Raw genomic sequence first — 27,703 nt, 5'->3', positions numbered from 1 at the left:
GACAAACCCCCAACATGCATTTAGACCTGTTTCCCATTTCTACCTCCCAGGAACACCTGACAGTGTGTCTTAATTTTGAACAGTTGATCGTCTGTAAACTGCAGTGAATACGCCTATTTTCCTGGAAGGAAAATATACTGCTGGTAGGACTCCAGAATAACACATCCCTACTTGGAGGACGATTTGTTAATATTTACAAAAAGTACAAGCAAATTTATAAACAAAGCATAGGACATCCACATAATGAAATAATATGTCACCTTAAAAAGGGATGAAGAAATTCCTTGTATACTAATACAGAAAGATATCCAAGATAAATTGTTATGTGAAAAAGTATATCTTTTGTCTAAGAAAGGGGGTCTAAAATAAGAATATATAGTATTTGTATTTGCTTTTATAGAAAAATACTGGATGGATACATAAGAAACTAGTTAAAGTGATTACTGGACCAGGCATCGTGGCTCACCCCTATAATCCCAGCACTTTGGGAGGCCAAGGCAGGAGGATCACTTGAGCTCAGAAGTTTGAGATCAGCCTTGGCAACATGGCAAAACCCTGTCTCTACAAGAAAAAAAAAAAAAATTAGCTGGGCATGGCAGTGTGCACCTGTGATCCCAGCTACTCGGAGGCTGAGGTGGGAGAACTGCTTGAACCTGGGAAGTCGAAGCTGCATTGAGCCATGACTGTACCCACTGCACTCCAGCCTAGGTGACAGAGTGAGACTCTGTCTCTAAATAAATAAACATAAAGTGATTACTATAGGAGGGTCAGGGGAATAGCAGAGGGGGTCAGACTGCTTAATGTGTATCATGTTCTATTGTTTGAGTTTTGAACTATTATAATGTATTACCTATTCAAACTTTTAAAATCTAAAGGTACAAAAAGACATGTTTTCTGAAACAGTAAGTCACCTGACATTGACCAGATAGTTCCAGAAGGCAGGGAAACCTTGCTGGGCCTCTGAATTCATGCAAATACTCCTGAGATTTATAAGTGCCCCAGCCATATCATTTTCCTATAAGTGAGTTTTGTTTTTTTTCTTAAAGGTTCCTTTTAAAAAATACTTTACATACATGTCTATTTTTCTCTATTAAATTCCCTAGTAGGCTTAATTTGTTTCCAGTTTAAGACATTAACAATAATAATTGCACATGTTTCCATAGAGCTGACCATAAACCAGAGCTGTAGTGAGGATTGACCATAAACCATTCAATCCTCACTACAGCTGTTTGGGGTAGGTTTAATATTACCACAATTTTTTAGGAGGCTGAGATGGGTGGATCACGAGGTCAGGAGATCGAGACCATCCTGGCTGACATGGTGAAACCCCATCTCTACTAAAAATACAAAAAAATTAGCCGGGCATGGTGGCGGGCGCCTGTAGTCCCAGCTACTCGGAGGCTGAGGCAGGAGAATGGTGTGAACGCAGGAGGCGGAGCTTGCAGTGAGCTGAGATTGCGCCACTGCATTCCAGCCTGGGGGACTCCATCTCAAAAAATATATCTATATATGTATATACACACACACACATATGTACACACACACATATATACACACACATATATAATACACATATATACACACACACATATAATATATACACATACACATATATATACACACATATATATATAACCACAATTTTGCAGATGAGGAAACTGAGGCCCAAAGAAGTTGCTCAAGGTCACTTTATCATTAAGTAGCAGAGTCAGGATTCAAACTCCAAACACCTGGCTGGAGGCCATGCTCTGAACCGCTTACTCCATGGATCCCTGAGAAAACAACTATGTCCTATGAACTGGAAACAAACATAGGCCCTTGAAAAGCGTGTACTATTTTAAAACCACAATACTATGCAATAACAATCTGGGATTCCTCAACTGTGGCACTGTTAATACTCGGAGTGGATAATTGTATGTTGTGGCCGACAGTCGTGTGCGTTGCCGGGTGCCTAGCAGCATTCCTGGCCTCTCCCCACGAGTACCGCATACCCTCTGAGTTGTGGCTACCACAGATGTCTTTAGACATTTCCAAAATGTCCCCTGGGGGACAAAATCACCACAGATTGAGAACTACTGCAATAAATCCAGCCTCTTAATATGTCTCTTAATTCTTTAATTTTAGAAGACCCGTTTAAAACAAATATATACCATTTTGAAGAAATATTTATCTAAAGTTTGATTTCTTATCCTTCTGTTAAGTTCAAGTAAACTTACATATAACATTTTAATAAAAATCTGAACAGCAGTTATCTCAATGGTGGTAAACAGTGCTTTACAAATTAACTTACTTTCTTCTCTATACTGTGATTTGTTTTTCAAATTTTTTGCCACGTTCTTGGAATCAGAGGGGAAAAAGTTACATTTTAAAAGTAGATAAATAACACCAGCTTCTTTCCTGGAATCCAAAGCCTCTGAGACCACTTCCTGGCCCTCAGTATGGAGGTTTCTGGGACATTTCTCCTTTTAGCTAAGTCGTGCCTTCTTCCTTCATGCTTCTCAGTTAGTTTACTTAGTGGAACTTAACAAGGATCTACTTATGTAAGAAGTTATTTTAGAAAGACAGCAGGATACTTGCTGAGAGATACATGCTGTGTCTGTGATCCTACCATTAGATCGTAACCTGAGCCAGTTGGAAAGTCCCAGCATTCTCAGATGGGTCCAGCTGGGAGGCTCAGATGGGTCTAAGAGCCACTTTGCAGAACAAAGATCATCTTTCAGGATGAATGGGAGGGTTAGCCCCCACCTGATGAAACTCCAAAGCGGGAAATTTGTTGAATTCATTCAACATTCATTTATGAATCTCATGTCCTGTTCCTCCTATACTGTTCAAGGGGCTAGGGATACAGCAGTAAGCACAGCATAAAAGACCATTCTTAAAGAGTTTGTATCCTAGTGCATGGGCCAGACAGTTGAGAATTTAATTACATATGTCCCTAAATTGTTTTCTAATTATTAGTCCATAACATGGCCAGTAATTTTTTTTACTTCTTTTTTTTTTTTTTTGTCATGTTAGATTTCAAAGACAAAATCATATGGAAGCTCAGGAAACTCATGGGAAATAAATATCATACCACATGGCTTACTTACTTCATATTTGGACCCTGACTTTCTTATCCAGCCTATTGTTTTTCCTGTTGTTCCTCATCAGGCTACTCTTTTCTTGTTGATTACACAAAGCATTCATCATTTCATTGACAACAAGCTACAGTAGATTTAAATGCAAAAAAGGAGCTAGAGGCTTTCTATCACACCTCACTTAAGGGCTCAGTTTCCCTAAAATGTTGGCCCCCAACATACACCTTGACATACCTCAGTTTGCCATATATCCCATTTTTCCAAACCTTCATTCCTCCAAGGACCTCGATGCCCCTAGTTCCACCAGACACTCATTGCTCTAATATTCTAATATTCTAGTTACTTGTGTGCCCTTTTTTTTTTTTATTGCTCTTCCTCTGGAACAACAGGTCATCCTGGTGCCTACCTCATAAACAATGTACTTTTTTTTTTTTTTTTGTCCAGCCCATTTGCTCTGGTGTAGCCATCAGACCCTTCCTCACCCCATCTCCTGTCCTGGAAGCACCTGCCCAACTTGGCCCAGTTATTCAGTTTTGATTGAATCCCACAGGTGCTTTACAAGGCCAAGTACGGTCCAATGTGGATGTCCTACTTAGGGCCTCAGATGCACGTGAACCTGGCCAGTGCCCCGCTCTTGGAGCAAGTGATGCGGCAAGAGGGCAAGTACCCAGTACGGAACGACATGGAGCTATGGAAGGAGCACCGGGACCTGCACGACCTGACCTATGGGCCGTTCACCACGTGAGCTGGGGACTGAAGGGACTGGAACGGGGCTATAGAGGGTCAGGGTGAAAGACAGTGGGCACAGGGCAGGCAGGTGGATAACCAGCAGAACAGGACCCCCCTGCATCCTCTGAACCTGATAGTCTAGAGAGCAGTTGTTGGGAGGTGCTGAAGCCCAGGGACCATTCATTGACTCTCCACTAATAAATATTAGGTTGGTGCAAAAGTCATTGCTGTTTTCACAGTTAAAAATTATGGCAAAAACCACACCTGTAATCCCAGCACTTTGGGAGGTTGAGGCAGGCAGATCACTTGAGGTCAGGAGTTCAAGATCAGCTTGGCCAACATGGCGAAACCCTGTCTACTAAAAACACAAAAATTAGCCGGGTGCGGTGGTGGGCATCTGGGAGGCTGAGGCAGAAGTATTATTTGAACCCAGGAGGTGGAGGTTGCAGTGAGCTGATATCATGCCACTGCACTCCAGCCTGGGCAACAGAGTGAGACACCATCTCAAAAAAAAAAATCTTTTTAACTTGACATCTGCCACTGAGGGCAAGACTTAGGTTGCAGGTTTTCATTGGGCCAGGCCACCTATGACATGACAGCTCAGATTTAGAATCGGAGCTAAACATTATGTAGAGCCCTTTGTAATCTATTTACATTTTTTTTTTACTCTAAAGCCAGTTTCCTGAACAGATGATATCATATGCATGCATTTAAAAGCTCTTTTGTGGATCTTTGAGTCAGATGATTGGGGGAAAAAAGCTATTCTGCTAACTCATGATAAGTTTGGGGATCTAAAATTTTTGTTTTAACATGTATATTTGTAAAATATCATTTTATGAACCATTGTTTCCCCCAGGTGATATTTTAACAACCACATTTAAGTTCTGTATATCTGATTCCTACTGTTGAGAGTTTTACTTTTGGAACAACTTGAAGTCCCAACAAATGGGTCTATTCTTGGTTTTCATTTCTTTTTCAGCAACACTTTTAGTTTATCTTTTTGCAGTTTTCCCCTAACATAATAAAGGCAGCTCCTGGGGTGGGGTGTTGAAAGTCATTAAAGAAATAATAATTTTTTAAAATAAAAAATATGTATTAAAAAAATAAACTTGACTGGGTGCAGTGACTCACGCCTGTAATCCCAGCATTTTGGGAGGCCAAGGCGGGCAGATCATGAGGTCAGGAGATCGAGACCATCCTGGCTAACACAGTGAAACCCTGTCTTTACTAAAAAAATATATATATAAATTTAGCCGGGTGTGGTGGCACGCACCTGTAGTCCCAGCTACTCAGGAGGCTGAGGCAGGAGAATCACTTGAACCCAGGAGGTGGAGGTTGCAGTGAGCTGAGTGGATGACAGAGCAAGACTCTGTCTCAAAAAACAAAACAAAATAAAACAAACAAAAAACAACTTTATTGGTTTTAAAAATCCAAAAGTAATACTTGCCGTGGAAATTTCAATAATAAAATATGAAGTCTCTTGCCCTTCCATTCCTATCGATCCTCCTTAGCCACCAGTGCTGACAGTTTGCTGTGTATTCTCCCCTCTTTATTCAGGAGCATGCAAATATACATGTGGATAGGTAGGATTTTGTCTCCTCTTAAAATTGGACCATATTGTACTTGTTGCTCTACAGCTAGCCTTTAAGAAAATGGACTCATACCCAGCTTGCTTAGGAAAGGAAATAGGTTTGAGGAACAACTGGGAGTGGGGGCAGTCTCTGGACATTAAGCTTGCTTTTGGGAAGTATGTTTCCACCCACGTGAGCACCCTTACCTAACCAGGGAGGGGTCCTGACCATCTACCGCATGACTGAGGCAAGAGCCTAGAGCTTTAGCCTCGTGGGCCTTCCTGTCCTTCTGACCCACTGAGCCAAGCACAGCATGAAGGCTCAGAGCCTGAGGAGTCCAGGAACCCTAACCTGGTCCTCCTTTATTCCTCAGCCTCCTCAGCTCCCCCTTATTTGACATGTGGAATATTCCAGAACTGTATAATTCCAAGATAATCAGTCAATAATCACTAAGCATTCACCATGTGCCAGGCACTGAGCTAAGCACTCGAATAATGTGAATAAGCCTCCTCAGATAGGCACTCTATTTTATTTATTTATTTATTTATTTTTTGAGATGGAGTTTCGCTCTTGTTGCCCAGGCTGGAGTGCAATGACGCGATCTCGGCTCACTGCAACCTCCGCCTCCCAGGTTCAAGCGATTCTCCTGTCTCGGCCTCCCTAGTAGCTGGGATTACAGACGCCCGCCACCACGCCCGGCTAATTTTGTACTTTTAGTAAAGACAGGGTTTCTCCATGTTGGTCAGGCTGGTCTCGAACTCCCGACCTCAGGTGATCTGCCCACCTCAGCCTCCCAAAGTGCTGGGTTTACAGGCATGAGCGACCGCACCCGGGTTAGGCACTCTTATTATCCCCATTTTATAGAAAGGGAAATGAGGCACACAGGAGTTATCTACCTAGGGTCCCTGTGCCAGGAATGGTCAGACCTGGGATTTGGCCCTGGACAGTCTGGTTCTAGATGCCCACCATATCCACTCCACTCTACTGTAGTGAGATTCTGGTTTGGGGATTCTAAGATTCTGTCACTTGAGATTTTGGTGATTCTATAATTCTAAATTCTAGGAGTATGGGATTTCCTTTGACTCTGGGTGGCGGGGGGTGGACTTTAGGGTGAGAAGATCTCCCTTAATTGAACCCCTATAGAGGCTTATGTTTGTGCTGTTCCTCTGCGTCCCTGCAGGGAAGGACACCACTGGTACCAGCTGCGCCAGGCTCTGAACCAGCGGTTGCTGAAGCCAGCGGAGGCAGCGCTCTATACGGATGCTTTCAATGAGGTGATTGATGATTTTATGATTCGACTGGACCAGCTGCGGGCAGAGAGTGCTTCGGGGAACCAGGTGTCGGACACGGCTCAACTCTTCTACTACTTTGCCTTGGAAGGTACCCTTGCTGGGAGAGGCGCTAGGGAAGGGAATGGGTCAGGGGGAGGTTGTGCTCCTGCTCCTCAAGGGCTGCTGGATTCCATATGTCCTGGTTCTGCCTCCTGTGATGGCCTCTGTGCACTACTCAGCTATTTGCTACATCCTGTTCGAGAAACGCATTGGCTGCCTGCAGCGATCCATCCCCGAGGACACCGTGACCTTTGTCAGATCCATCGGGTTAATGTTCCAGAACTCACTCTATGCCACCTTCCTCCCCAAGTGGACCCGCCCCGTGCTGCCTTTCTGGAAGCGATACCTGGATGGTTGGAATGCCATCTTTTCCTTCGGTGAGGACTCCCGGATGGGGCCCAGGGAAGAGAGATGGGGGTGACTCCAGGTCTGTGCGTCAGCAGTCTCTCCCAGGCCTTTTCCCTCATGCTACCAGTTGTTGGAGTGGCTCTTGGTCCTTGGAGATCATGACTTTTGGCTTTGTCCTCTCCTCTTCTCTGTTGCTGTCACAGGGAAGAAGCTGATTGATGAGAAACTCGAGGATATGGAGGCCCAACTGCAGGCAGAGGGGCCAGATGGTGTCCAGGTGTCTGGCTACCTGCACTTCTTGCTGGCCAGTGGACAGCTCAGTCCTCGGGAGGCCATGGGCAGCCTGCCTGAACTGCTCATGGCTGGAGTGGACACGGTGAGTGAAGGGGGAAAGTGAGACCAGGGGCCCCTGGCTCCCATCCTGAACCATTTCCCCATTATCCTTCACCTGATCCCGGCCTTCATCCCTCCAAGGACCTGCTTCTTTTTCTGTACCATGGATACAGCACTAGAAGGAAAATAGAGGGCTCGTTCAGCTTAGCTGAGGTGGGTGGACAGGGGATGGTCCTTTTTTAAGATGGATTCCATCACCTGGGGTCTTCTCACTCTGACAGCTGGGAAGTTCATCTCACATCTATCCAACTGTCTTGCTGCGATTTGAATGGAGAATTGGAAGAGCTCATTCACAAACACTTTCTTTCTTTTTCTTTTTTTTGGGACAGAGTCTCACTCTGTTGCCCAGGCTTGAGTGCAGTGGCTTGATCTCAGCTGACTGCAACCTCTGCCTCCTGGGCTCAAGCAATTCTCCTGCGTCAGCCTCCCAAGTAGCTGGGATTACAGGCATGCACGATCATGCCCAGCTCATTTTTTTCTTTTTTTTAAAAATTTTAGTAGAGACAGGATTTCACCTGGTCAGGCTGGTCTCGAACTCCTGACCTTAAGTGATCTGCTCGCCTTGGCTTCTCAAAGTGCTAGGATTACAGGCATAAACCACCATGTCCGGCCAGTACCTTCTTTCTTTATAGTTCATATTTCCAACGCTTTTGTCCTGTTGGGTTTCTCTGTGTTGCCATCCCCTCCTCTAGTGAAGGTGCGATTCTCTATCATATTGGCTCTCATCCCACTGTGAATTCATGTTTAGCATGGAGGCTGCCATGAACCTTCATGTTTTTTCCTGCTAGGCTTGTGGCAAATTCATTTCTCCCATATTTTGCACACACCCACTCATACACCCTCCCATTACTGGCCTCTTTCCTAGAAATCGCCCTCACCTCATCTCCCACTCTATCTCCTAGACATCCAACACGCTGACATGGGCCCTGTACCACCTCTCAAAGGACCCTGAGATCCAGGAGGCCTTGCACGAGGAAGTGGTGGGTGTGGTGCCAGCCGGGCAGGTGCCCCAGCACAAAGACTTTGCCCACTTGCCGCTGCTCAAAGCTGTGCTTAAGGAGACTCTGCGGTAGGACAGGATGCTGTTCTGGGGGGCACAGGATCTATGTGTGGGGAGGGAATCAGAGGAGGAAATCGGAAGTGAAGACAGGTGGGCTGGGGCTAGTGACAAGGATGAGATGGGAGAGGTAGGGGAGAAGGAGTGGGGCACTTTTTACCCCCATGAATCCAGAGCAGACCCTAGATATTCTTTTCCCTGCAGCCTCTACCCTGTGGTCCCCACAAATTCCCGGATCATAGAAAAGGAAATTGAAGTTGATGGCTTCCTCTTCCCCAAGAATGTGAGTGGGGCTAGACAGCCTGATTGCCCAGGAGTGCCCCATGCCCCCGAAGAGATGCATTCATGCTGCCCAATCTTCCTTCATAGACCCAGTTTGTGTTCTGCCACTACGTGGTGTCCCGGGACCCCACCACCTTCTCTGAACCTGAGAGCTTCCAGCCCCACCGCTGGCTGAGGAACAGCCAGCCTGCTACCCCCAGGATCCAACACCCATTTGGCTCTGTGCCCTTTGGCTATGGGGTCCGGGCCTGCCTGGGCCGCAGGATTGCAGAGCTGGAGATGCAGCTACTCCTAGCAAGGGTGAGCTGGGAGAGACTAGAAGGGTGTGTGGGCAGGGAAGGGTAGAGGAGTCCTGGGAGGAGAGGAAGGGAGGCACAGGGTAGGAGTGTGCAGAGTGGGGAGTGGATGGCAAACACAGTCCACCCAACCACATGTGCTCTTTGCCCCCCAGCTGATCCAGAAGTACAAGGTGGTCCTGGCCCCAGAGACGGGGGAGTTGAAGAGTGTGGCCCGCATTGTCCTGGTTCCCAATAAGAAAGTGGGCCTGCAGTTCCTGCAGAGACAGTGCTGAGCTGAGTCCCCACCTTGCTGGGGCTTGTCCTAGAGGCTCCAGCCCTGGCATAGTGGTTCCTGGCTGCCGCCTGTCTCAGATGAGGAGGGAGAGAAGGAGGCCGCCAGACTTGAGAGGTGGGAGGAACTCCCTGCACTTTCCACAGACCCTGAGCTTTTGCCACTTCTATCATTTTTGAGCAACTCCCTGTCAGATAAAAGGCCACCGCTTTATCGCATTGCTGTCCTTGGGTAGAATATAAAATAAAGGGACTTTTATTTCTTATCGGAGACCTTTGTCATTTTTTTTGACTACCCAGCATCTGAGGGAATTCCCCTTCTCCACTGAGTCATGGTGAGAGGCACAGCCACCCTGGTCCTTGGAAACTGAGAACACCTTTTGCTTTCCCAGACCTCACAAAGAGGCCTTGGTTTCACGTGGCACTGGTTGAGGCCACACCAAGCAGGAACTGCAGTGACTCCCGAGCACTGTGTTGGTCAAGTAGCAGTTGTAGAGAATAGAAACCACCCTCTTTGAACAGAAAGAGCAGAGATATAAGCAATGGGGTGCTACAAAAATTATTGGAGGTGCTCGAGACCAGGCTAGAGTTGACCTCTAGCAGGCACTGAGCAGCCTGGGGAGCACCATGTTGGCCACAATCAGGAGGATGAGAGTCTAGAAGCTATTGCTACAACTATTGGCTCTAGAGCTACTCCATTCAACTAAGTTCAAGTAGGTCTGTGCCGGCAAAACAAACCATGTCACACAGGAAGACCCCCATCCTGCCTCTCAATACCCATGAAGTCAGCAGTAACTGGACTTGGACCTTTATGAATGCCTCGTGACTGCTCCTGATAGCAGAAAGGGCAGGGGCCTCTACCTCTCTTCCACCTTCCACATCTTTCACATACAGCTGAGAGGAGGAACCTAAGTCCTGCCTGGAGCACTAGCTGCAAGGGAGCCTAGGGATTATAGCTTTTAACTTTCCAGCCTCCTTAGTACAGGAAGCCCACTCGAAGGAAAGTGGGTTGCCATTGAGAGCCAATGCATTACGGCACTGGCTTGAAAATTCAGAGTCCCAGCAGTAAATTTTGGTAGAGTCATAGAAAAAAAATGAAGTTCACTTTCTTTTTAAAGAATTAATTTGATTTTTTGAGACAGGGTTTCATTCTGTCACCCAGACCAGAATGCAGTGGCACCATCTTGGCTCACTGCATCCTCAACTCAGGCTCAAGCGATTCTCCTACTTTAGCCTCCTGAGTAGCTGGAACTACAGGCGCACATCACCTTGCCTGACTGATTTTTTTTTTTTTTTTTTTTTGTAGAGATGGGGTTTTGCCATGTTGACCAGGCTGGTCTCGAACTCCCGAGCTCAAGGGATCTGCCTGCCTTGGCCTCCCGAAGTGCTGGGATTACAGGCATGAGCCACCGTGCCAACCTAAAGTTCACTTTCTTGGACCTGTGGGAATTATAGGGTTTGAACTCATTTAAAAAATTATGTCATTGCCCTGATTAAAATACTTCAGAACTGCCCTCAGCCCTCAGGTCAAGTTCAAAGTTGTTACTGTGCTTCATAAGACCCACTGTGCCCTGGCACCCTGCACCCTGGCTGTGGTCACCCTTTCACAGCTGAGCCTGAATTCCTTGGATGTCTCTGAGCACATTATGCTCTTTCCAGCCTCAACACTTTGTATCTCCTGTCCCCACTCTTGGAACACGCTCTTCCCCAACTGTCATGTCATCACAGAGAGCTTGCTTTTTCTTAGGATTCAGCTCAAATGTCACTGCCTCTGCAGGGCCCTTCCTGACCTCTCCGAGCAATCCTGTGTCCCACCTTCCCCTCCCCTGCTTACAGAGCTGAGCTGTCAGCATGCTCACTTTGTTAGAGATCCAGCTCTCTTCCCAACTGTGAATCCCCTGAAGGGCACAAATCAGGCTTCTTTAATGTTGGATCCCAGTGTCTAACTGTGTCTAGTACCTAAGAGGTGCTTAGTAAATGTTTCCTGAAAAAGAGACTGGAATAGGGGGAAGGGAAGAAAAGGGAAGGGGAGAGGAGGACACAGAATTTTCTACATTGAGAAGGGGAACCCAGCTTGTAATCCCAGCACTTTGGGAGACCAAGGCGAGTGGACCACTTGAGGTCAGGAGTTCAAGACCAGCCTGGCCAACATGGTGAAACCCTGTATCTACTAAAAAAACCCAAAAAACAAAAAACAAAAATTAGCTGGGTGTGGTGGCATGCCCTTGTAATCTCAGCTACTAGGGAGGCTGAGGCAGGAGAATCACTTGAACCCAGGAGGCAGAGGTTGCAGTGAGCCGAAACTGTGCAACTGCACTCCGACCTGGGTGACAGAGCAAGACTTCATCTCAAAAAGAAAATAAAGAAAAATAAAAGAAGAACCTAGAGGGAATTGGGAGGAATTACTGATTATACAGATATGGCTCTCAACCCCTCCTGTGTAGTGATCCACCTGTGAGAGCTTCTTGCAAATATAGAGGCTGGGGCTGGGCCCCGAGGCTGCCAGGATCTGTGTCACAAAGTCAACCAGAGTGGAATTCTGCCTTCCCTAGTGTGCTGCTCCTTCAAACCAGCAAGGCCGAGCTGCCAAAACAACATGGGTGGTGCTTGGGTGAGGGGAAGTCTGCGATGAAACTTGGATTGGGGTTTTGTAGCAGTTGTGCAAGATGATGTCAGTGTTCACAGTCTTGCAGCTCAGTTAATGAACTGATCTCACGTGGAAGTCCAGGAAGACCTCGTGTATCCACACAATGAAATATTATTCACCCATAAGAAAGGAATGAAGACGCTACACTATGGATGAACCTTGAAAACCTTATGCAGATGGAAAGAAGCTCACAAAAAGGCCACATATTGTGTGATTTCATGCATACAAAATGTCCAGAATAGGCAAATCTATAGAGACAGCAAGTAGATTACTGGTTGCCAAGGGTGGAGGGACGAGAGAATGGGGAGTGGCTGTTAATGAGTTTGTTTTGAGGGTGATGAAGATGTTTTGGAATTAGATAGTGGTCATCACTAACTTTGCTTAACTTTCTGAATATACTAAATATCACTGAATTGTATATTTTGGTTTTTGTTTGTTTGTTTGAGGTGGAGTCTCAATCGGTCTCCCAGGGTGGAGTGCAGTGGTGCAATCTCGGCTCACTGCAACCTCCACCTCCTGGGTTCAAGTAAAGTCTCCCATGTCAGCCTCCCGAGTAGCTGGGATTACAGGTACAAGCCACTACTGCTGGCTAATTTTTGTATTTTTAGTAGAGACAGGGTTTCACCATGTCGGCCATGCTGATCTCGAACTCCTGACCTCAAGTGTGATCCACCCATCTTGGCCTCCAAAAGTGCTGGGATTGCCGGTGTGAGTCACCACACCGGCTTGAATTGTATATTTTGGAAGGGTGAATTGTATGGCATATTAATTATATCTCAAGTGAAAGAAATCTGTGAAGATCGGTTTGATAAGATTATTATAAAAATAGATGTCAATGTAATCAATACTTGCAGAAGATTCTTGGGGGTCACCAATGTCCTAGAGGCACCACGGGAAGTTCTGAGGCAGCACTGCCCTGTCATGTATCTACAGGGCCTAAAATCCAACCTCAAATTGGAAACTGGAAATGCAGAGGAGAAAGGAACTAAGCCGATGGGAGAAGTCACGAAGTCCTTGTGAGGCTGTTTCCTCACCCTTTGATGAGGTGTAGGCACAGCTTCAGAGGCTCCCCGCAAAGTTTTTGGCATCAGTGACAGAACACAAGATGTGAGAGTTGAAGAGTTATGAACACAAATGTGAAACCTTGCCTACTGGAGCTGCCACTGGAAAGCCCGCCCACATGGCATTGGGACGAATAGAATCAAAATCTCCCATCCCCAAACAGAGAAAAACAAAATATAGCATATGGTCAAAGTAATTTATCTTTATACTTGTTTTTTTAATATTTAAAATATATTTATTGCCCTATAATATACCTACAGAAAAATGCACTGACCCTAAGTGTACATGAGATTCTCTCATAAATTTCATGTGTACATGTGTACTTCAAGTGTATGTGAAATGACCTCTGTTTATACTCCATCACAATGCCTGGACAAGACTTACTTAATATAAATGAAAAAATCACTTTCTTTGACAGTGATTCATTCAGATACATATGTAATATGTCTAGGATGGATGTGGTCATAGTCTCAGTTCCTTTCCCAGCAGTTTTTTCTCTGGAGGGAGAAACACATCACCCCTGGTTTGAGGGTTGGGACAGAATTCATCAGTGGCCAGTGATGGGGCACAGTTCCAGGCCCCGAGACTCTCAGGAGCTCAGGGCCCCCAAGCGTCACCATGAAGACATGTCACAGTGAGGCTCCCTGAGAGCCAACCCCAACCTGCCTCTATAGAGAAAGAACAACAGCGGATTAAGGATTGTTGGTTCCGCACAGCAGATCGACATTTGGCTGAAAAGACGATACACATTGTGTTACTCATACCCCAGCTAATTTGAACTTGTTGGCCAAATTCAGATCCATATTTTCGGGTAAGACTTTAAGAAAACAACTAGTCTTCTTAAACAAGGCGGCACTCTTTTCTTTTCTTTTCTTTTTTTTTTTTTAGATGGAGTTTCACTCTTATCGCCCAGGCTGGAGTGCAATGGCGCAATCTTGGCTCACTGCAACCTCCAACTCCCAGGTTCAAGCGATGCTCCTGCCTCAGCCTCCCGAGTAGTTGGGATTGTAGGTGCTCACTACAATGCCCGGCTAATTTTTTGTATTTTTAGTGGAGACGGGATTTCACCATGTTGGCCAGGCTAAGCCTTGATCTCCTGACCTCAGGTGATCCACCTGCCTCGGCCTCCCAAAGTGCTGGGACTACAGTCGTGAGCCACTGCACCTGGCCAAGGCAGCACTCTTGTAAACAAAAATAGATGGGGTACCCAGTATTGCCTGGCTATCTACAGCCCAGGTTCTGTGGAAGTTTTAGCTCTTAGTGCATTTTGGCTTGGTAATAGGAGTTTGTTTCCAGGTCATTATTTGTGACTCCAGCTTTAATATGCATATCAAACAAAAACTTGGACAATTGTCATGAAAGGAACATGTAGGATATTGTAATGAACACTTCTGCATTTAAGGATATCTGGGAGAAGGATGGTGAGAATGGTAATGAGTCATACATCTATGTTGCACCACTACCCTTAGTCATTGCTTCTTGGAGACTGTAGGCATAATTAAATAATAGCTAGACCCCATCATATGACAAATGATTGACTAGCTATGAGCATGGGGCATCCTCATTTCTCAGCCCAGTCTCATGTTCATCATGTGCTATTAATCATAAGTCTCTAGCATTTATAGAAAATAAATACAGTTGCTCAATTCCCCCCCCAAATGAGGAAATTAGTACCCGTAGGAATGGAGCCCTGGAATCTGCATTTTGTAAGGCTTCTTTGCTGATCCTGATGCACATCCAGGGCGGAGAGCTACTGAAGGGGTTGTGAGAAGAGAGACGGGAAAGGAAGGAAGCTACAGAAACCCAGAGAGGCCAGCAGAGGTCTGAGGAGGGGCTGGGGGCACGGAGGCAGCAATGCGTGGAAAACCAGCCCCGCCCCAAGTTCACATGCGGGAATAGAGTGCGCCCACTGCAGGCTGCACACAGGGCGCGTCTCTGATTCTGAGCTGGAGTGGAAAAAGCAGCCGCAGCCCCGGTGGCAACTCCCTAACTCTTTTCTAGCAGCCATGATGGCTGCAAGGGCTGGGCTGTGACCAGAGGAGGGGTCAGAGGCAGGGAGGGTGGCATGTGCCCTTAGAGAAGGTCCGGAAGGGAAGAACTGCCGGGTCTTTAGGATGGTGAGTCCAGACAGGTAGAGACAGATCTGCTCCCATGATGGCAAGGGGAGCAGGAGGGGCAAAGAGTGCCTTTCTCAGTTGCTTGTCCTAGCACCACTGAAGATCTGTCTCATGCACAGAGCAGAGCCGCCCAGAGGCACAGCCTCAAAGGACCGACCTGTTACAAGATTCCAGAGCCCCAGACTCCCCAGGAGCACTGTCACTGGAGAGATCCTCTGGGCCCAGACCCAACCATCACCGAACTCCAATCCTCTCCCTTGAGCCCAAGACCCTGGACCTTCTCGGGTGGGACCACAGCAGAGCCAGCACTGATGCTCAGGTTTTGGCAAAATGTCTAGTGACAGAACATCTTCATTTATGGTCCAACCAATTCAGTACAAAGCCTCTGCCTTCTTGCTCTGTGAGGTAAGGGGAAGGAGTCACGTTTTAGGGACAGTAACCTCCCCCTCCTCTGGACAGCCAGCCCGTTGCCACGGGGAAGGTGACATAGCAGAAGCGAGCCTCGGCTTCGGAATTTCAAAGGCTTGATTCTGAAGGTGGATGGCAAGAACTCGGGACACTTACAGTGCATTTGGAAGAATATATGATGGGTTACAGAATAAAAGCCCCTTCTCTCCCTGACTGGTCAAGATTCCATGGGTTGGCAGGGCTTGGGGAACAAGGCGACTGTTGACATTTCTGGAATCCTTGAGAAAAGGACCCTGAGAAGGAGGTTGCGGCTAAAGAGGGGGAAAGTATGACAAATACACCCTACAGGTTTGGAAGTGATAAGGGTAGGCAAGCACTGGGTAGAAGAACCCACACGCTTCCTGGGAAGAGCCTGGGAAAACAGCAAGCCACAGAGCGGAACAGGTGACTGGGCTCTGTATCTTAGCAGTTGGCCTGGAACAGAATCACTGAGCTTCCTGAAGCCAGAGGGTGTGCAGGGCCAGGAGCTAGAATGTTCCACATGCTCCAAGCCACAGGCCCCCAAAGAGGCTTTGTGGACGTGAAGGAGCCCCTGGCAGACCATGCATGACCAACTGATGACCAGATAGGATGTCCAAGCAGGTGCTGAAATGGACAGATGATGATGGCTGAGGACCAGAGTCTTACACGACTTAAAGCCCCCCCCCCAACCCCACCGAGCTTAACCCCAGGAAAAGGTCGGGGGAGACTCTGAATTGACTGAGATTAATTTCTAAAACCTGGTGAAACGGGATTCCTAATAGAAATTACATTCTGTGTTAGAAAAATAAAGTTATGCTTCTTGCAGATTAGAGTTTGTAGGCCGAGTTGTACCTACTATATAAGCAATGAATTAATATTTTCTTTACAATTTTGTAAAGAAAAGGGAAGAAAGAAATTTCAGTAGAATAGCACTACATGCAAAAGAAATGCCACTTGCGATTTTTGTCAAATTTCCTTTTTGTCTTTGAATTCAGAAAGCACAAGGCTCTTGCCACAAGTTCAGGTCAAAGACTGCAGCATTTTGAGAGAAACCTATAAAATCTAAGTTCGTGGATTGTTCCTTTTGTTGTGTTTTTTTCAGTTGCTCATTCATAGGGGTCCATATACAAGGCCATCCATCTCTGGGGACACAACACTGCTCACTGCGAGAGCTAAGGAGTTTTCTGGACAAGAATGGAGGGAGGACCCCCACCTCCAACAGGCAGTTCTATAAATAACAGCTGCTCCATGGTGGCCCCTGAAAAGCAGCATTTCAGCAGCTCTGAAATGATAAAGCCTGGAGAGTAGGAGGGCAGTGGCGACATTGCTGGGAACAACAGCTGGGACTCCCAGGAGCTGAAGGCTGGAGCCATAGGTAGCCCAGAAACCGAGGAATCCAGAAGCCCTGACTAAACCCACTGGGGCCGTCCGACCCAGTTAGGCTGCAAGGGGATGAGTGGGCATGGAGCACAGATGGCCCTGGGGTAATCCTAGTGCCTCTGGTTCAGGGACCTCCAGACTTGACTCAGCTGTTCTCCTTAATTTCATCATGCCATGGTGCACTGGGCATGTCCGAGGGCTTCTGGGAACACAGGCAGGGCAAGGGCAATCTGGGAAGGCTGAAGAAGCCTGTGAGGAAAAGAAAAGGGAAGATGGTGACCACGTAGGAGGGGCAGCTGCCTTTCCAACAGGGGACTCCTGCCAGCCATGGCAAGTAGACAGAATCTGTGCCCATCCTCTGCAAGCCCCTAGCAAACGTGTGACCCGGAAAGAGTCTGAGACCATGTCACATTTCCTGAGATGAGCATGGAGGTAGAAGCTCCTTCCTTTAAGCTTTAGTTCTTACTGGGGATGGAAATTCCATCCAACAAAGGTTTACGTAACTTGCTTCCTTCTAATGGAATTCCCAGCAGGTGGGAATTGAATTGTGAGGGAACAAGGAAATCTTCCCAGAGTGTCTGAAGTCACATCGCTGCCTTAGCCTTTAGCCGGGGCTCTGTCCCTTCCTCCTAGGAGAGTCTCCGTGACGTCAGCTGAAAATGGGACAAAGTGGGGACGTGCAAGTCCTTACACTTGTAGTTTTCACAGGGCTGCTCAGCTTTGAGCTTGGCCACTCCCGTCCTCAGGGCATCCCAATCTGAGATCCAGGAAATCAGGAAGACTAAGAGGCTGGTGTCATGGCCCAGGGCAGAGCCTACCTGAATCATAGCTGAACCAGCAAATAGGGGTGGGGGAAGATGAAGGCTGAGTTCCCTGGCTCCCTTCATTGTCTTCCAGGTGTGGAAGAGGATTGGGATTGAGGACTCGGATCTTCTCAGGCCCCGAGGGCATCGATGCCAGCAGGGCTGAGCACCAGTGCCTGAAGGATGTCGGAGAGGGAGACCACGCCCAAGAGATGCTGGGTCTCGTCCACTAGCACCAGCCGGTGTACCTGTGGGTCCATAGTGTTCAGTGAGGGGGCAGAGCCATGGGGCTACAGCAGCTACTGAGGTTGGTGCCAAGAATCAGGAGAAACAACCCACCATCACCTGGGGAGAGTGTTTCCTAGGAGCCAGTTAGGGATGGCTGTGACCGGCCTTGGGCGATCAGCTGGCAGTGACCCCTGGCATAAGGGGCCCATGGACAGGACAAAGTGCAGGCCAGTGTGGGCACCAGCAGTTGGTCATGAAATGGAAGGATAGGCCAGGTGCCCTGATGTTCAGGGATGGCTGGAGCCGTGTATGAGAAGGACTGGGCTGTATGTGTTGCGGGCATGAATGGAGGGCACAGGGTACCTGCTCCTGAGCAATCCTGTCGATCACTTCCCCCAAACTCTCATGGGGCTGGCAGGAAAGGACTCCCTCTAGACATAGTGTCCTCTGCCTCAGAGCTTCTCCCACACTCATGTCCAGGTGGTTGTAGGTTTGCTGGGCAGCCAGGTGCTGGGGCAGAGAGAGAAGCATGGCTCCTAGTCACCCCCTTGCCTGGGCTCCTACCCCACAGATGTCAACCCCTGCATACTTGTCAAGGTTCCCCTGGTTGACAGAGGCCCCCCACCCATTCCCACACCCTTAGTCTCCCTACAACATCCCACCTTTCCAGGGACACTTACGATCACATCAAAGCGGGAATAGAGTCCCACGACCTGACCTGCAGAGAGTGGTGGGTGGGGGCAGGGAGAGAAAGACAGGGAAGAGCCTCCGATCAGAACCGGGGTGCTGTGTAGAGGGCCTAGGGCTATTTGCATCAGGGTGCCACTATCAGAACCGAAGGATCAAACTTAGCATCCCAGAGTGAGACAACCTGACGTCGAACATCCTGAGGAAATGCAGTGTGAGTAACACGGCATCATCTACGAAATAGTCTAGCCTTGAATTTATTGCCCAAATCTCTTCAAGTCTTTAGATATAATTTCAGTTTACAGGAAACACAGGACTAGAGAACAAAGTAAAGGCCAGCTCTAGAAAGCAAACAGACAAATCTGGATGTGGGGTATCCTATAGGACAACTGACCCGGGCTTTTCAACTCACCCATGTCATAACAATTTAGGGGGAATGGGGTTGTTCTAGATTTAAAGAGATTTAAGGAACAAAAGACATGAATGTAAACCATGGACTTCAGTTGGGTCCCATTTTGAACACGTCAACTATAAAAAATACATTCCCTTGGGAGGCTGAGGTGGGCAGATCACAAGGTCATGAGTTCAAGACCAGCCTGGCCAACATAGTGAAACCCCATCTCTACTAAAGATACAAAAAATTAGCCAGGTGTGGTGGCATGCACCTGTAAACCTAGCTATTTGGGAAGCTGAGGCAGGAGAATTGCTTGAATCCGGGAGGTGGAGGATGCAGTGAGCCAAGATCGCACCATTGTACTCTAGCCCAGGCGACAGAGCAAGACTCTGTCTAAAAAAAAAAAAAAAAAAAAAAAAAAAAATCTTGGCCGGTCGTGGTGGCTCATGCCTGTAATCTCAGCACTTTGGGAGGCCAAGACAGGTGGATCACTTGAGGTCAGGAGTTGGAGACCGGCCTGGCCTATATGGTGAAACCTCATCTCTACTAAAAATACCACCCCCCAAAAATTAGCTGGGCGTGGTGGGGGTTGCCTGTAATCGCAGCTACTCAGGAGGCTGAGGCACAAGAATTGCTTGATCCCGGGAGGCAGAGGTTGCAGTGAGCCGAGATGGTGCCACTGCACTCCAGCCTGAGTGACAAAGCGAGACTCCATCTCAAAACAACAACAAAAAAGCCCAACATTCTTGAGGAAATGGAAAAGTGAGAATAAGGATTGGATACCAGACAATAATATGAATTATTCATGGTTTTGTTTGGTGGTATAAAATGCATTTTTTTTTTTTTTGGAGTCTTGCTCTGTTAACAGGCTGGAGTGCAGTGGCGTGATCTTGGCTCACTGCAACCTCCGCTTCCCAGGTTCAAGCGATTCTCCTGCCTCAGCCTCACAAGTAGCTGGGTCTAGAGGTGTGCACCACCACACCCAGCTAATTTTTTTTGTAGTTTTAGTACAGACAGGGTTTCACCACATTGGCCAGGATAGTCTCGATCTCTTGACCTTGTGATCCGCCCACCTTGGCCTCCCAAAATGCTGGGATTACAGGCGTGAGCCACCGCCCCTGGCCAAAAATACACTTGTTTTAAGAGGTGCAGACTAAAATGTTTAGGGGTGAGATGACATGATGTCTGTAATTTACTTTGAATTACTTCAGAGAAGAGATGAACTGTTTATGGCAATACAGTAACAGTAGTTAATCTAGGCAATGGATATAGGTGGTTCATTATGCAATTTCTTTGTACCATTTTCATATGTTTGAAGTTTTATATAATCAAAAATAAATTGAAAACAGTTCTTGATATCTATCTTAATTATGGTGATTTTAGCTTTGAAATATTTCATAGCCATCATTCAACCAAAGAAATAATCTTGTCGTCCCTCTAGCCCTTTTTCAGTGTAGGAAACTGAGGTCTGGCTAGGGGCCCGAGGTCCCATGGCACATTTTACTTTTTAAATTTTATTATTTCGTTATTATTTTAGAGACAGGGTCTTGCTCTGTTGCCCAGCCTGAAGTGTCACTGTATGTAAACTCAAACTTCTGGCCTCAAGCTACCTTCTCGCTCTGGCCTCTTTCAAAGTGCTGGCATTACAGCCGTGCATCACGTGCCTGGCTCCATTTTAAGATGAACTAAAACTAAAATCTGCTGCTTCCTGTCACTATGCTCATTTTCGTGCATATAACCTTTTAAATCCTCCTGTGAAGTCAGAAAGATGAGTGTTGTGAAGAATCCCATTTCACAAAGGAGGAAACTGAGGCACAGAGAGGCTAAGCAACCAGCCCAAGTCTCAGAGCAGATGGAGACTTCTAATCCATAGTCCATCCTGTACCCCCCACAGGGATGGCATGGGAACCCCTGCCCTTCCCATATTCTCCCCTGCCAGGTTCTCCCAGGCCCCAGCCCAGCCCAAGCCTCTCATCCTGTGCTGGGTACCACATTCGTTGACCACAGGCAGTGCAGACACACGCCGGTCCACAAAGATGTCCAGTGCAGTCAGGATGGGTGCTGTCTCCAGCACCACAGCCAAGTCTCGGAATGTGCCGATGCCCAAATCTTGGATAGTGCGGTAGAGGAAGGAGGGCCGGGGCAGCAGGGAACCCTGGTTAGGAAGGGGACCCGGTGGAGATCAGGGATCCAGCAGCTTCAAGAGGGCTCCCAGCTCCTCCCTCCGATTCCTAGGGCTGAAGACTCCTCAGGCCCTCTGATCACCCTTCTCCCGCTTCCTCCCACCTGGGCCCAGGCTCACAAAGATGTGCAGGAACTTGAGCAGGCGTTTGTGCGTGAGGATGTGGAGTACGTTGCCTGACACCGGGTCCAGAACAGGCAGGCGATGGATCCGGTTCTTGATGAGGGTGTAGACAGCTTCAAACAGGCTGCAGAGATGGGAGCAGTGAGCCTCGAGGCAGCCTGGGGAGAGACACCCGCCATCCCAGCCCCCTAAAAAGGAGGGCAGAGCACCAAGGCTCCCTTGTCCGTGTGTCGCCTAGGATGAAGAGGTGAGTTCAGAGCTGAGTGGGACTGAGGAAGGGGACTGTGGGAGGAGGAGGCGCAGGTGAATGAGCAGGGACACCCACCTGTCATTAGGAGAGATGGAGACCAGAGGCTTGAAGCAGCCTTGCAGGTAGATCTCTGCAGAAAGAGCCAGAGTCAGGCCAGGGGAGCTGGTCACCTGCCTCGCCTTGCAATCCCAGGCAGCTTCCCTTCCTTCAGGCACCCGGGGCTCCTATTGTCCCTCCCCTGTTCGCTCCAGGACATCCCCCCTGCCCATCCTCCGCCTTAGGCCCTGGCCCACCCTCACCAACAGCCCCTTTCCGGGTTCCTCTCCCCACTCACCCCTCCAGGTCTCAATCTTATGTTGTTCAATCTCATAGATCTGGACCTAGAGATATCAACAGGACTCCAGAAGTCAGACAGACATGGGCTTCTAGGGCACCAGGCTCCAGGAGGACTTCCCTCCGCCCCCGCCCCTCTGGGTGCTCATAAGATTCCCAGCCCACTCCTCACCAGGGGGGACCTGTAGTAGCGATGCAGCACCAGGATGAAGTCAGTGATGGTCAGCATCCCTGCAGGGGAGGGGCGAGGAGGAGGTCAGCTTGGGGCCTTTGGGTGGGAAGCAGGTTGAGGATCAGATCCCCTCCCCACCCTGCCAGTTTCCTTGCACTGAGACACAGTGGGGACTGTGGGAAGAGGACAGTGGGACAGCCCCCCAGGCCTGAGAAGTGGGGCTCTTTCTCTCCTGCCTCCCCGCATTTGCTCCCTAGCACCTACGGCATGGGGCCATGCAGTAGCAGAGCTGGAAGGTGTCAGCTGGTCACAGCGGCTCCAAAGATGCAGAAATTGAGCCCCAGGGTCTCCCAGCTGGCCACGCAGACTCGGGATGGACTTTCCCCCACCCTGGCCCCTGGCTGGGCTTGGCCTGAAGACAAGCTTGTGCTATATCAGAGATTGGCCCCAGAACAACCGTACGAGGTCCCCACCTCCCCTTCTCCATCTCCCTTCACCTCCCCAGCCTCTTCTCACCCACAAAGCTCTGCTTCTTGCTGTCCCATAGAGGGGCTGCCCGCACACCGTTGGCCACCAGAGCAAAGAAGGCCTTCTTGATCTGAGGGGCCAGGGAGAACAGTCAAGGGTGGGTCCTGAGAGACCCTCACCCTCCTCTCTGCCCCTCAGTGGGCACCTCCCATCTGCCTGCTGTCCCCTCCCTGTCTCACCCAGGGTTCTTCCATGGGGCCTTCTCCTGGACCCTCCTCTACACCAGCTGGCCTGTCTTTCTCATGACACAGTACACACTAGACATGATCATTGCTGCGGACATGTGGTACATAGATAAGGCTGTGGCCTGAGACACTGAGCCCCTCACCTGGCACACCAGGGAGTGAAAAATTCTAACTTCATGTTTCCATTTGGAGGGCATGTGTGTACAGACACAGTCTAGTTTTTGATAGCCTAAGTACCGGAGGCATAGTTATTTCCATAACATTTGCATATCTACATACTGTTTTGTAGACAAATTTTATATTGACTCATTTTGTGCCTTGTCCTAAACAGTACTATCTGCACATGCTGGTTATATTTTTTAACACACCCTAAAACAAACACAAAGCTACTGAAATAGGCATATTTGTTCAAGAACCACTAGAATCAAAACATGTGCTATGGACAATACATACACCATGTTTTGGGAAAGGCTGCATGGCACAACAATGATAAGAATAAGATTATAGATGTTTATAGCTTAGCCTAATGGAAGAGAAGGTGCCAGAGCTCACTATTTTTTTCTGTTGCCAAAACAGTCCCCTATTCTTTGTTCTAAGTGACTCTGCAATGCCTTTTTTTTTTTTTTTTTTAATGGAGTCTCGCACTGTCATCCGGGCTGGAGTGCAATGGCATGATCTCGGCTCACTTGCAACCTCCGCCTCCCAGGTTCAAGCGATTCTCCTCCTGCCTCAGCCTCCTGAGTAGCTGGGATTATGGGCACCTGCAACCACGCCCAGCTAATTTTTTTGTATTTTCTTTTTTTAGTAGAGATGGGGTTTCACCATGTTGGCCAGACTGGTCTCGAAATCCTAACCTTGTGATTTGCCCGCCTTGACCTCCCAAATTGATGGTATTATAGATGTGAGCTACTGTGCCAGGCCTTTGCAATGTCTTACACATACTTTGCTCGTGCTTTATACTGGGTAGTCCAAGAATCCTCTGAACTATGTAGGGTGCAGCAGGCATTTTGATCCCCATTTTAGAGACGAGAAAGGTAAAGTAACTCAAAGTCCTACAGATACTAAGTGGCAGAGCTGCGATGAAAATTATGTGTGCTCACAGAGAGTAGAAGCTCTCCCTCCCCCAAATGGCCTCCATAGTGCTAAGAAGGGATCCTTTCAGGGGGCTTGCAGGGGCACCTGGCTTGGCAGGGCATCCTGCAGGGTGGGAGCGGTAGCTGCAGCATTGTGTGGATGCAGAGCGAGTGCAGGTTGGGCAGAGCCATGGCCTCACCTCCAGCGTGGTGTCGAAGATGACCAGCTTGGAGCTAGTTGCCATGGCATCATAGCAGGTGTGCTCCTGCATGAAGCGCATGTAGGTCTGGGCGCCGGGTTTCTGCAGTTCGTCATCCCAGCCCAGCTTGGGAAATAGGGCTTGCGGGGACGGGCATGGGGCAGGCCTCTCTTCAACCAGGCCTTCTAGCTCACACTGCCAGGCCTCTGTGGCTGGGAACTCCGTGGCCAGCTCCACATCATCTGTGCTGGAGCCTGTAGCTGAGGCTATACAGTCAGAGGGGAGGCAGTCCCACCCTGTTGGTGGAGTGCCTACCCTGGCAGGATCAGCTTGAGCCAAGGGTGTGGCCTTGGGGAATGTGGCCTCCAGCCCGGTGGACTCAGCAGCTGGCCTGGACCGGGGACCTGTTTGGGGAAGGAGGGGAAGAGGACAGTAACTCCATCTTCCAAAGCACGTTCTCATCTGCTGTCGCCGTTCATCTCACAGCAGCCTTTGGAAGCCTGGATGCTGTGGCCCTATTTTGCAGGTGAGAGGCTGACCTGAGAGTCACCCCAGACAGTGGCTCTGTCCCATCTTTCTGAGTTGGCCATGCTGGCCCCCGGCACTGCAGTGCAGTTGTTCTCTACCACGTAGGGAGACTGAGGCCACAAGATGAGGGTTGGGTCCAACTCTGTGTTTTATGGAGGGACCCGAGTGAGAGCCCAGATCCAGGCTTCTCTGGGACTTCCCACTGCTCTGGCTCCCATCTTCCCAGAACTGGCCTTGGCCTCACCTTGCCCCTGACCCGGTGGCTCCCCTTCCTCCACCACCTCCTGCCTTGTCCATCTCGAGGCCTTGGCCCTCCATTTCCCGTGGATTCTTTCTGAGCTGCTGGTCACAGCTGGTGATGGCCATGAGCTGCTGTCTTCTTGCTCTAGGAAGCTCATCTCTGGAAGGGGAATGGGGCCTGTTTGATTAACAGGGAATAATACAGAAAAATCAATTCAAATGTTATTCATAATCTTTAGGATTTGCAAGCTTCCAATGGGCTTTTCTCCAACATATTTCTCATTTAAAACTTACAGCAGCCTTATAAGGCAGGCATTATTATCATCCCTGTTTTGCTAGTGAGGGACCAGAAATTCAGAGAGGTTAAGCAATTTGCCGCAAATCACACAGCAAGTGGGAAAGTCACTTCTGAAACAAGGAAGGAGGAGGTGAGGGAAACACACCTGGGGAAAGGAGGAAGAACAATAAGGAAGAAGAACCAAAAGGAGGAAGATAAAAGCCAGGCTGGGAGGGAATGTGGTCCCAGAAAAGTGGGGGACAAGGAAGTGGGGGAAGAGGTTAGGCCCTAGGGAGGGGGCAGTCTCCTTACCTTGATGCTCAGAACCCCCAAGGCTGCTCCAGGAAGGGGTCTGTGGGGAGAAGACTTTCTGAAGGAGTGGGGAAAGTGCCTTACATTCCCAGACCCCTTCTCCCTGCACACACGCCCACATACCCATGCACACCAATACACATGCTCAGTCACACGGCCATACACAAACACACACAGAAAGACACACATCCAAACGCTCCCAGGCACACAGAACCACACACACTCACAGTACATATGCCCAGACACGCACATGCCCATATTCACGAGAAAATCCAGACCAAACACACACCAAAAGACACACACGCACAGACACACATTCACAGCACGTGCTCTCAATCTTCTGGCCTCAGCTGCTCCGGCGCCAGCTCCCCTGGGACCCCCATACCCTGTGCAGTGCGTGCTCCAGCTCTGGCTCCATGTGGCCAGCCCCGGACCAACGGAGAGCAAGTGTGCGACACTGTGACTGGGCCGCACTATTCTGGGCCCAGCCCCGGGCACCCTGCCCTGCCAGGATCAGTTTCTCTCTGATTGGGTGTCAGGCAACGAGAGGGAGGGGCCCCTACTTGCTCAGCTGCTCCAGCCCCGAAGGCTGGGGGTTGCTGGGAGGGAAGGGGCGCACCTGATAATCTGGGTGCTTGGTCCTCAGCTCCCTCCTGGGTCATTGAGGACAAGCTAGAGGAACCCTTTATGGGGGGAGGTGGCTTGGAGCATGTGGGAGCATGGGCGCTGGGCAGAGTTGGGCTCTCAGAGTTCTGAGCCCCTATTCCAAGGGCCTCCCTCATCATTATCAGGCACCAAAGCAGGGAACACGGAGGCAGGTCAGTGTAACTGTCTTCCTTGTTCTAATTTCAGTAGAGGGTGGTGCTGGAATTAGAAAGGGCAAGTTGCAGCCAGCTCAGAGCCTAGAGATGAGGCAAGGGGTTTGTGGGTAGTTCCAGGAGAGCAGCCAATGTATGTCCAGATGTCCAGATTTGAGTCCCTGGAGCCTGTCCCTCTCTCAGGTGGAGGAGGTGGAGTGGGTGTTTCAGGCAGGTGAAGAGCTGTGAGAATCACCTCGAAGGTGTAGGGAGCACTCAGAGCTCCCCGCAGGGGAAGAGACACCTATTTCCACCTGTGGTTGGGAGATATGTCTGGGTGTGCAGGTGTCCCAGCCCCCATCCCTCTGTGAGTGCTGTGCCTACATCCCTGGTGCCAACAGGATCCCAGCCTGGCTCCGGCGGCTGCCACCCCCTTCCTTGGCATTCGCGAAGCCTGAGTCAATGTCCGTATCGGGAATGCTGACCCAGCTGCTCCGGCTTTCCTCTCTCTGCCCCTCCCTTTCTATGCTCCTTCCAGCCTCTTCCATCCCAGCCCTGGCCCTGGAGTGGACACTCAACAACAGACTGGTGGATTTCTGGCTGAATTTATTACATGTGTTTTCCATCAACCCTCAATGTTCCTACTCTGGCAAGGGGGAGGGTGGAGGAGAATGGAGTTGGGAGGACAGCCTTGGCCAGGGCTGTTCCTGTGGTCCCCAGCCTTTCTCAAGGACATCTGCTCACCAGACAGTGGGAACTGGCTCAGTGGACAGAGATCAGGGTGAGAGAATTTCCTTCACACGAAGCATGTTTTTTCAAATGGACTCAAGATAGCCACCACCAGTTTGAGAGAAAGGAGAGTAGGAAGAACACCAAGTCCAGAGTATTCAAGCATAAAAATAAAGTCTACCTGAAGCCATTGGCTGTGGTTACTCAAACATGGAGCCAATCAGAAGGCTTCTAAGATTGTGAGGGTGTTGTATTGGCAAAGAAACCATAAACCTGATCAGCAAAGCCTGGTTTGACACCACTTCCCTTGCCTTATTCCCAGCCCTCCAAATCCGCACCAGCAGGAAGAGGGCTGTGAAGACTGGAACGACTGCAAAAAGCACAAGTTTGCCAGTGCAGGACAGAGGGTATTGGATAAGGAACAGCTTCCCAGCAGGCAAAGCCAGAGACTACATAGGAGAGTGGAAAGGGGAGACCTTCCCAGAGAGCGGAACCAGGAGTGGTCAAATGTGCTGACCAAGAACTTAATCCACTGCCAGGAAGGGGCTTTGCCATTCCTGCCCAACCAGATTTGATAATTAAGGTCCAGCAGCTGCTGGGTGTTTGCCATTCTTTCAGTCGCAAGTGGAATTTTTTTTTTTTTTTTTTTTTTTGAGACTGTCTCACTATG

The 27,703-nt window shown here is 48.9% G+C and overlaps 4 protein-coding genes across 10 annotated transcripts in view; 2 read left to right on the top strand and 2 right to left on the bottom strand.

Annotated features, from left to right (window-relative positions):
- The window catches only part of LOC126932993 (sterol 26-hydroxylase, mitochondrial), a 37,428-nt gene extending 27,800 nt beyond the window's left edge, over positions 1–9,628 (top strand). For both annotated transcript variants that reach the window (XM_050752406.1, XM_050752407.1), the window contains exons 2-9: positions 3,628–3,818; positions 6,558–6,757; positions 6,888–7,085; positions 7,260–7,432; positions 8,352–8,518; positions 8,711–8,789; positions 8,876–9,088; positions 9,240–9,628. In XM_050752406.1, coding sequence (XP_050608363.1) covers positions 3,628–3,818; positions 6,558–6,757; positions 6,888–7,085; positions 7,260–7,432; positions 8,352–8,518; positions 8,711–8,789; positions 8,876–9,088; positions 9,240–9,359 — 1,341 coding nt within the window. In that variant the 3' untranslated portion in view covers positions 9,360–9,628. The remainder of the gene's footprint in view (positions 1–3,627; positions 3,819–6,557; positions 6,758–6,887; positions 7,086–7,259; positions 7,433–8,351; positions 8,519–8,710; positions 8,790–8,875; positions 9,089–9,239) is intronic.
- Positions 1–27,703, bottom strand: part of RNF25 (ring finger protein 25) — a 316,906-nt gene that overhangs the window by 143,017 nt on the left and 146,186 nt on the right. The gene's annotated exons all lie outside the window — the stretch shown is intronic.
- On the bottom strand, positions 12,863–25,993 carry PRKAG3 (protein kinase AMP-activated non-catalytic subunit gamma 3). 6 transcript variants are annotated; one of them, XM_050752410.1, is made up of 14 exons: positions 25,893–25,947; positions 25,508–25,547; positions 25,213–25,253; positions 24,923–25,078; positions 24,151–24,554; positions 22,681–22,762; positions 22,165–22,223; positions 21,994–22,039; positions 21,735–21,789; positions 21,407–21,533; positions 21,094–21,259; positions 18,704–18,741; positions 18,387–18,533; positions 12,863–17,241 (listed from the first exon to the last, which is right to left on the bottom strand). In XM_050752410.1, exons 4-14 carry the CDS (start codon positions 25,074–25,076, stop codon positions 17,050–17,052), a joined length of 1,470 nt encoding a protein of 489 aa, XP_050608367.1. In that variant the 5' UTR covers positions 25,077–25,078; positions 25,213–25,253; positions 25,508–25,547; positions 25,893–25,947; the 3' UTR covers positions 12,863–17,049. The 6 variants fall into 6 exon arrangements, with proteins under 6 accessions (XP_050608367.1, XP_050608371.1, XP_050608370.1 ...); XM_050752414.1 differs by lacking the exon at positions 25,213–25,253 and having other exon boundaries at positions 24,151–24,410; positions 25,893–25,993; XM_050752413.1 differs by lacking the exon at positions 25,893–25,947 and having other exon boundaries at positions 24,923–25,096.
- The window catches only part of CDK5R2 (cyclin dependent kinase 5 regulatory subunit 2), a 129,588-nt gene continuing 128,077 nt past the window's right edge, over positions 26,193–27,703 (top strand). The window contains exon 1 of the mRNA XM_050752438.1: positions 26,193–26,204. The gene's annotated coding sequence lies outside the window, so the exon portion shown is untranslated. The remainder of the gene's footprint in view (positions 26,205–27,703) is intronic.

This window comes from Macaca thibetana, chromosome 12, assembly GCF_024542745.1.
Source record: "Macaca thibetana thibetana isolate TM-01 chromosome 12, ASM2454274v1, whole genome shotgun sequence".
Lineage (NCBI taxonomy): Eukaryota > Metazoa > Chordata > Mammalia > Primates > Cercopithecidae > Macaca > Macaca thibetana.
This window is presented reverse-complemented; position numbering and strand designations above follow the sequence as displayed.

Bases quoted from the DNA above. Each gene is read 5' to 3' on its own strand.
- PRKAG3 (XM_050752408.1), bottom strand. From the start codon at position 25,925: ATGGAGCCAGAGCTGGAGCACGCACTGCACAGG. The intron at 25,548-25,892 runs GTATGGGGGTCC...TTCTCCCCACAG, and splicing joins TGGAGCACGCACTGCACAGG to ACCCCTTCCTGGAGCAGCCT. The intron at 22,040-22,164 runs GTGAGGAGTGGG...TGATATCTCTAG, and splicing joins GCTACTACAGGTCCCCCCTG to GTCCAGATCTATGAGATTGA.